The following is a 9,741-nucleotide window of genomic DNA, read 5'->3' as shown; positions in this document are numbered from 1 at the left end:
AAACAGCCAGCCGAGGGTTTAAAGACTTCTCCAGACACCAATGCACAGATAAGAAACTTGGCAGCAGCTCCGTAGCTGCCTGCCAAGACCTTTTTACTCCAAACACACAGAAACAAAAACAATACACACAGTTTTGAAACCACAGCACACTACTTTGCCAGAGATTCAGCTTTTGTCCGTCACAGAGGTCCAAATGGCCGCCGCCACCCTTTTATAGCCTGTGGGGTGTGGTCCAGTGACTCAGCTTAATCTCTGGTACGTCTCATTTTCTGCTGCGCATGCTTATCGCTCCTACGCTGGCGTGGATCCAGCCACAACTTTTCTTCCTCATTATCTGACACACCTGGCTCCTGGCCAATCTGAGAAACACCAGGCTCTAGGCCAATCTCTGAACCACCTGGCTCCTGGTCAATCTCTTCTCCGTCAGAAGACACCGGAGGCATTGCCAAAGAGGAGGGTCCTGGAGAGGGAGGCCTAGCCATCTCCTCTCCTTCATGTTCGGAGCCTTCTTCCTCCGATAAGAGGGGCTCACAAGACGGAGCCACAACACTCCCTCAGCGAAGAAATGGAGATCAGCATGGCCTCCTTAGAGTCGGACATGATTGGACGGGGTAAACCTTTACCTTTATATCAGGCACCACTTTGCCAGGATTAATTCTGCCCATCCAACATCGGAAGCCAGCTAAGGCATGAAGTACAGTGTGAATGGATAGGCAGCAGGCGTGTTTGGCAGCTTCTGCACTTGACATCCTTTGGCAGCTTCCTTGTCTGAATTTTGCAAGGCTATTACAGCTCTACTGCTCCACAGTGTGCATTACATTATGGGCACCTAAGGCCATCTATTTATTGTATTGTTGATTATTTTCTTTATTGTATTTTGTATATGGCTGGCATGACTACCTTCCCATGCTATTCACTATTCACATTTGCATGCTTTTGAACTGCTAGATTGGCTGGGGCAGGAACAGGAACTCACCCTGTTGTGCGGTACTTACGTCTTGAATTGCCAAACTTCCAGTTGACAGCCCGACATCTTAACTGCTAGGCCACCGTGCCCCTTATAATGGTATAAATAAACAAATTCCATCCACTTTTAATAAGTCCCTTCTCCCCTCATTTTTCCAACTTTAGCCAATTTAAAAACTAATAATTTGTTTTACTAAAAATTGTGGCAAAAGGGGAGTTGATAGGCATTAAAAGCCTTAATAAGTAGATTTTGCATACTACAGCATAACAAACTATTGAAACTCAAAACACAACGGCAATTTATCCCAAATTTAATAAACTTGATTATTGTTTTGTATTTCGTTGGTATTTAATTCTATTTTACTTTTTATTGGCATCTAATTCAAATGTATTATTTCATTTGTAGTTTTAATATTACAATGAAATCCAACTGTGGATGCAAAGAAACAGTAGCAATCATTGTTAATATAGCATCCTTTATTTACTTGAAGCTTTGCCAGCAAGTAATTTTGTTCTTGTTTAAAGAATGCTAGTGCACTTAAATTTAAGTTGAATTTATATTAAACTTGATATTAGATTATTGAGTTTAAGAAGTAGGGAATTTATTGAGTCCTGTGTAAATAAATAAATTCAAGGTGACATTAGAAAAGGAACCATAATACCGGTATTAAAATTAATAGAAATAAATGAAACACGAATGAAGGCAAATATATGTGTCCCGGTGACCGACCCAAATTTGATCTCGCATAAATGAAACAATTCATATGAAAATGTAGCAGTTTGTAAATGTTGGGAAAGTATGTAGTAGTTGGAATATTCATAGAACAGAAAAGCTGGTGTTTTGACTAGACTCAATAGCCTTTTTCTTTCCATTCAGAGCTCACCCCATCTCCAGCAGTGGCTTCCCAGCAGCCTGCTTGCAGAAATGACCTCCAGTCTCAACATTACTTTTCCAGCTTTGTTCCAGTCACTTTCCAGCCAGCATCTCCATCAGAGGGCACGACTTCTTCCTCTTCTTCCTCAGCCAGCCATTCACTTTACCATAGGATGGAAGGAACTCTGAATGCCCGAAGTCGAAGTAACAGCACAGAGCGGTTGTTTGACTCGGCTGCTGTTGGCACAGAAGATTACCATGAAAGTGAAGGTTCACGCAACAGAACCAGAGCAGTTGAAAACCAATACTCTTTCTACTGACTTTGCTGATGGAGTGGTTTTCAGTGCATCCCTCTCATTTGGATCAGTAATTTTGGAGAAAAGAATTGAGAAGCTTCTTGAGGTCTTCATCTCCTTGTTGACTACTTCTGTATTGCATTTATTATTGCTTTTCTCCAGGCCTGTGAATATGTATACAATACCTTCTTGCATTCTTTCATAATAGAAAGTAAAGATAGTCCTTCCTATTCCCAAGGAGATACAGTGGTGGTCGTCTTCACACAGCTACAAAACTTCAGAGTGAAACACAATCTTTCTCTTTTACTTAACTTTTTTGGGTCCAGGAGCACAATCTAGAATTATGGAGAAAAATTTACATCTGCATGAAGTCAAGTTATTTCACTTGTTTATTTCTATCTAGGCTGCCTGATTTGGATGAAATCAGAAAATTAGAATCATGAAATCGTGATTTAAAGTGAACTGAAGCTGGACACTTGTAGCTAATTGTTGCTAAGACTTCATTTTGCCCATAATCAGCAATGTCAAGGTGTGTACTTTGAGGCCAATGTTGGAATGACTAGCAAAAGTGATTTTCTTGTATACATCCTGTAAATTGTTTGCTTTGTTCATTTTCTTAACTGCACACTCACTCCATATTTTACATTTTTGCAAACAAAATGTTAAGTGTCTGGAGTGCAGTTATGTTGATTGCCTACATAGGAAGCTGCCTAACCTGCTGTAAGAACACAGGTCCATCTAGGTCAAGGGTATATGCAAAATAACACCTTTCCAAAAATTAGCACTACCTATTGCCTTCCAGTGTTGATGGACAACACTTATTTTGTATTACTGTGCTTCACAAGACATGTCACAATTCTTTTTCCACCAAACTAATTCCAATTAATATTGATTGGTAGAAAGAGGATCTGAAGTCTTCTATTTCTACAATTGGTGCAGATGTTATTTCTGGACAAATAACAGTCTATTAGAGGATCACACATCAAAGCCACATGTTGCTTACAGTTGTTTATAAGTTTCTGTTTGCTGATAACAATCTAGCATTTTCGTTAAATATGATTTACAAGAATGAATGTTCATTATAATCATACTGAAAATGGGCAGCTTCTCTTTTGTGGTATGTAACTTCCCTTTAGTAAATCCTCTCTGTAGCTTTATGAAAGCATTTAGTTCCATCTTAATTTGAATAACTTTCATTATTGTATTTTCCATGTGATTTGAAAAAAAATGCAATGTTAGTAAGTGCATAATACTGCCTTCTAATTTTAGTGTGGCACTATCACTCGTTCCTCAATGACATGGCAATTGTTTCAATTAAAGAAGAATCCCTAAATATCTTTTGAACTGAAAAAAAATCTGAGTTTACATGAAAAACTTTGAAATACACTCCTCAAAATAAATAATGGCATGGAGCTCTGAAATTCTATGAAGCCATAGGAAAAAATCAATTTGATATTTTAGGTACCTTGGAAACATCCAATGTATTCCATCACTTAATCTAACAAAATGAAATTTGCTTGTAACAAAGAGATGGAAAAATGTAGCTTTTTCCAATAAATCTGTAGTTGGCTATTTTACAGAATTTTCCTGATTGATTTACATGAAAATGATTACACAGTTCTGTATTAAGATAATATTTCCATGTCAAAGTCACTAAGGTACTAGAAGAGAAAGCTGAAAGGCAAAATCTAATATGAAATAGTAGTTATTTTATAAAATATATATAAACCAGAAAACTCTGCATCCACTTGAGTTGCAACATATAAATTGTGCAACCATTTGAATTGCAAAGGAATAGAAATTGGTGAAAGGGGATGAAATCATTGTGCTGCTCTAAGACTTGTGCTTAACACTGAAATTCTAATCAAATCACAGTACTCTAATCGATTCAGAACACAACTAGTGCAACCTTGTCTATTTTGACTAAGCACTATATTCAACATTTTTTGGGGACTGCAGACTAAGCCACTGTTAGTTCACAAATTAAGATTCAAGAGATACTGCCTAAGGCTGCCAGACCTAATTGCAAAACTAACTTTATGCCCTAAAAATGTGTTGTAGGTTTTTGAATATTGGTTTTATACTGTACACTCCCTGTGAGCTTCAGTTGTAAACAAGTTCCTGAGAATGGAATTAGCTATTTGGAGAACTGAGATTTATTGTTGGACCTGGCATGAAATCAGTGAGGGATGTTGGGAATATTAATTCAATAACATCTGGAAGGCTACAGGTTCTGCAACTTTGGCCTAAAATAAACCAAATTTATTTGATTTTTGACACTACTGTATTTCTTAGTCTTTGCCTTCATAGGAAAATTTGGAAAAATGATTTGCTAAGAGCAGTTAGAATGCTTAGATAGCTAAATGTATGTCTCTTTAAAAAAACTGATAAAGTTTCTTGAATATCACAATATTGAAAAATACTGTCATGATTTTTAGAGCAAAATCCATATTTTTCTCTCTATAAACGTATAAAATACTCATACATGGAATATGATATAACACAAGGGAAGTTTTTGAATGCAGACTTAATTTTCAGATTCTTTTTTAATTAAATAAATGTGTACTCAAAAGAATCAATGGTTACTTTCATAGTTACCATGACTTCATAATTCATGTCATTTGTGTAATTATCTCATGACAAATAATGTTATTGAGGCTTGTTATCAATCACCTCCATAAAGAAGAATCATTTGGTGGTACTAACCAGGTAACAAAAACGTTACGGATTTTAATTTTTTCTGTGCCAATTGAAACAATGGGGGGAAAGACCTCCAAAAGCTGCAAACTGAATGTTAATTTGTAAATACGATTTTTTTAAAAATGTGAAAAAGTTTTAATGTGCAGTAGAATAAATTTTATTTATAAACTTGTAAAGGATCTGGAAAAATAATGGTTCGGCTTTTTTCCTTTTGGATTGGGAGTTGGAAATAAAGGCTTTAAACACATGCTTTAAAGATACAGTTAAAAATGTACATTACAGGACACACAGTAATCTTGGGAATTAATCCAGTAGTAGTAGGTAGGAACAAGAGAGGCAATGGCAAGGATGCGTTCATTGAGTATTGAGATTTGAAGAATATGTTGAAAAATGGTTACTTGAAAAATAAAGTTTTACTATTTTGAAAAATTATTTGTAAAATTTAAATATTTTAAAAGTCTGATAAGAAAGTTTTATTACATTCTTTGGAATTGTGAAGTCAAGTTTAATAACACTCATTCTCACACAGCATGTTTAATGGCAATGATGAAAGTGTGGTCCATAGTTAAGCATAAATAGGTGAGTCAGATCCAAAGCCTTATGTAGCACTATGTCAAAATTATTTGCCACTTGAAACAGGCCAAGATAATATCTGTGACTCACTAAACCATAAGGCTAATCTAATACAGCACATATTGCCAATTAAACCTATATAACAGTAGGAAAGACTATTGCACATTGGGAATATTGAGTAAACCATTATTTAACTTTGGGTAGCAAATTTGTGGGAACAAAATCAGTATCTCAATCATTAGCATCTGATTCTTTAAACTGGATGCTGTCCTTCATTGTACTTGAGGACATCATGCTTGCTTGCAAATAATCAGGTCTGGTGATTGTTTCCTGCCCCATTGAAATGGATGCTGAAATAAAGCATTAGTGGCATCAATATGAATCAGAGTACAGCAGTGTAATAATTTATACAATGCTTTAAGAAGTATGTACTATGCTTGTTGCCTGTCTTCTTACACACTAGCAATTGTTCGATCTATGATAAACGGTACTTCCTAGCTCAAAAAGAGGATGTGGCTCTGGGCTTCAGCATCCATCACTCGAAGTAGCTGCCTAATGGCCAGGCAAGTCTCCAATAAATTGAAGAAAAATACATGAATTTTAAAAATAGACAGATAATATTACTGTGATGTTTGTGGGCAACCACCCCACCAAAGAGAAAAACTCTAGTTCCTTCAAAAAGATATAAGATAGTAGTATTGGGAAATTTCATCTCAAAATCTGTTAGATAGTAACTGCCAAGCATTTATTCCAGAATTTTTCTTGTGTTGCTTACCATTTTCTCCTTTAAAAGATGGAAGTATAAGAACATCAGCTATTCTTGACTTAACATTAACCAAAAGAGAAAAATTGATTAAAGGAATAGGAATGGAAATAATAGGAACACTGGGGAAAGATATCTAGTAGTGCTGGAATTCATGATTTTAAGAGAAACCAAAGCTGAGTGCAATTGAACATATATTCTGGACTTCAAGAAAGCAGATTTTCATAATAACTCATATTTCGGAGCATATGGTAAGAGAATCTAAAAGGAAAAAGAGCTCAGAATAAGGCTGGAATTTCTAAAAATAGGAAAAACCAATAGTATAATTGCAAACCAGTCCAATTAGAAGTGTTGGCATCTATTTTATCTCTGTCTTCTCTGAAAAGTGTTCCATGAGGTGATGAATAGCAAATGATTAGAGGAATGTAAGAATGGCCTATGTTGAACTACAGTCTATGCCAATATCTAGAGAAGTTCATAAATCAATTAGTTTGCAACCACTGAAACAAATGTGGTGCTAATTGGATTTAAAGATAAATTGTGAAAAGCAAGTCTTGGCAAACTAATTGATTAGGTAATTTTTGTAGTAGATTGTGGAAATACTCTTGACATATCTTTAATAAAACGTTTAACAAAATGCTGCATTATAATGCAATTAGTGATCTAGTAAATGAGTATATATTATATTTAAAGATCATACTCAGAATTTTCATGAATACTGTCTCATCAGACCATAATGTGATACCAGGTAGGGTCTGCCAGAGCTCACCCAGGGTTCTGTATTGTTCAGTATTGCCTATTAATGAATTATACTGTATATGCAGATGGAGTAAATGCTAATCAAATTTGTAGATGAGGAAAATAGGGGAAACCAGTATATGAAAGAGAACAGCAATAACAATTTTGAATATAATTGAATATATTTTCAATTAGGACTCAGAAATCAAATTTTGCTCAAGTATAAATTGGGAACATTGATGGAGCAACATTATTTGTGAAAGACAGCTGGAGTAATAGTTAATTGCAAATCAAATATGAATCAACATATTGATATGGCTACAGCAACAAAAGAAACTTCATTAGATAAAGCAGTTAGCAGGCAGAAAAATGGACAGAGAAGTGAAAAAAAAGAATGTCTTATTTTCTGGGGCTATTCTATACTATTCTAGCTAATAATATAAATTGGGAAAGTATATGCCTGGAGAGTTCTATTAACCATGAAATTGCACAGTGCTAAGAGCAAGGTTGGTGAAGTAGCCAGATATATTATAATCCGAGATTATTTCACTGCATAAAGTTTTGCTTTCAGAATTTTTGAAAGGCACTCATGTAAGCCTTTGATTATTTATTTATAGAAAAGCAGAAGTGTGCCTTTGAAATATAAACTCCGGTTCCTAGCAAAGTAGACTTTATATATATACGGTAGTAGTAAATTAAAACCCTAGTTTTATTTACTTGACTCTGACTGAAATACCATTAATGCAGAAAGAATTAAATTAAGAATTAAAAAGCAAACTTAGGTGAAAATATCTAAATTTATTCTGTATTAATTTATGTATTTAAATATTCTAAATATAGAATATTTAAAATTCACTATTCACAAAAACAAAAATATCTTCTTTGTCTTCTGAAAAAATTGATACATAGGCATAAAACCTACACAATTCCCTAAACTGTGAATATATTCTCTTACAAAAATGTAAATTTATAAAACTAAGCCAAAACAAAAACTTATAAAACTAAGCCAATCATTGCTTAATTCAGAATAATAGTAATTATAGTACTAGGAAGGTAAAAAACATTGTACAATTATCAGTGCACTATGAACACATTCACAAGAACCCTTATTAAACTTTGTAGATTTGTTACAGAATTTTGATCAAATTTTCTTTGAAATTATTAGAAATATTTAGGAAGGCAGCACCATCTTCTCCAGATGTTTTTATAAGCAATAAAATAACTTATAAAACTGGGAAAAAATTACAATATCTCATTAACTAAATTAAGAGGAGAAAGTTTCTATATTATCAGCACTGAAACTGATATGAGACTTAACTTACTCTATTTAGCCTATCTTTTACTATCTGTTATAGGAGGAGATGTCTATGACAACAAAAAGCCACAAGGGGTCTGGTAGTTCTTTTTATAATTCACAAATTGGCTTATGTTTTTAAATAAAATTTTGTTAATCAGAAAAGTTGCTAACAAGACTCCTGATTTTTTTCTCACTTTCCTTATTTATCGCAAAGGGGTCATTTGCATTAAGAAATGGATTGCCTTACACATGTTTTTTCTTCAGATCTAAATGATCACAAAATAAAGGGAAAGTTTTTAGAACATATATTCAATCAAATAAAAATAATTAACTGCTGACTATTGTAGAACTGCACTAGTGCCATCTCGTGGGAGGAAATGGGATTGTAAATTATGTACTCTCAGTCCTTAATGCTTGTAATAAAAAGACATAATGCAAGCTGTTCTATCTGTCTGTCCCCTTTTACAATACAGTAGAATCACTCCTGTTTTTAGCAAGATAGCAGACATCAAGAAAGCAGGCAAGCTTGGCAACTTTAAGATGAACGAACTTCAACTTCCAGAATCCCTGGCCACACAAGTAAAACAAGATCTAATTTGATGTATAATGAGTGCTACAAAGGATTGCAGTAGAATCTGTTCCTCTTTCTCCCTACTGTAAATCTAGTGTGGTTTTCAGAACTTCAGTTTGTAGTTTGGCAAGGGGATCATAAGACAAAATCAAAAAGGAGCAAGGACATCTACCTTGGCATCTACCTCAGCCAATGTTTTACCAGGCAAAGGCATACCAGAACCAGATTAAACTCTGTGTAAGTTCTAGACATTTCTATTTTGTATGCCATCCCTTCAAGATGAGCCAGGTCAGGAAACAGACATCAGAAATGGACTTTACAGGGCATAATAACAGAATCTGAAAGTCTGACAAAAGTTTTCTCTCCTCTTGTACAAAAGAGAAGCAAAGTGGGGCAGCCTCATCTTTTTCATTCATTCTCTCCTTCAGGGTTAAACTGATGTTAATGTAACAACTCTTGGATTGTGCAAATTGTATGATGCACTGTTGCTCTACTTCGTGGGTATCAAACTTGCAACGTGATGTGTCATGATGTATCATGACTTTTTTCCCATTGCCGGCAATGGGGTGGGTGCAGTTTTGGCGTGACGCATCCAGCCCATGGGCCGGCAGTTTGACACTGACAAATGATGTGACAGATTTGAGGATTTGGCTATAATGTGCAGACAGTTGCACAAAATAGGAAATGATTTATTGATAGAACTGGCCCTGATTTCAGCATAGAAAATTTAAGTGACAGATTCCAATGATTGTTTCCCATCATGGATCAATTTATTCTAGAGATGCATATACGACAATAACCAATTTAGTTTCCTTGTAGATAAACAGGTATTTATTAATTAAATTCCTATTATTCCCATACTTGTAAACAAAATAAACAGGGACAGATAGGCTCACACCCAAATATCTGACAAATTGAATAAAACATCTTTTTGAATGCTTATTTGGAAACAAATTGTGGAAC

General features: G+C 34.8%; 1 protein-coding gene across 1 annotated transcript in view; it reads left to right on the top strand.

Annotated features, from left to right (window-relative positions):
* Positions 1 to 4,464, top strand: part of SH2B2 (SH2B adaptor protein 2) — a 38,987-nt gene extending 34,523 nt beyond the window's left edge. The window contains exons 8-9 of the mRNA XM_029286571.1: positions 1,844 to 1,932; positions 4,447 to 4,464. Of these exons, the coding sequence (XP_029142404.1) occupies positions 1,844 to 1,932; positions 4,447 to 4,464 (107 nt within the window). The remainder of the gene's footprint in view (positions 1 to 1,843; positions 1,933 to 4,446) is intronic.
* Positions 4,465 to 9,741: the final 5,277 nt, after the last annotated feature.

Source organism: Protobothrops mucrosquamatus, unplaced genomic scaffold (genome assembly GCF_001527695.2).
Source record: "Protobothrops mucrosquamatus isolate PMUCROS unplaced genomic scaffold, P.Mucros_1.0 scaffold4104, whole genome shotgun sequence".
Taxonomy (NCBI): Eukaryota; Metazoa; Chordata; class Lepidosauria; order Squamata; family Viperidae; genus Protobothrops; species Protobothrops mucrosquamatus.
Note: the sequence above shows the minus strand (reverse complement) of the source record. Positions and strands in the feature narration are given on the sequence as shown.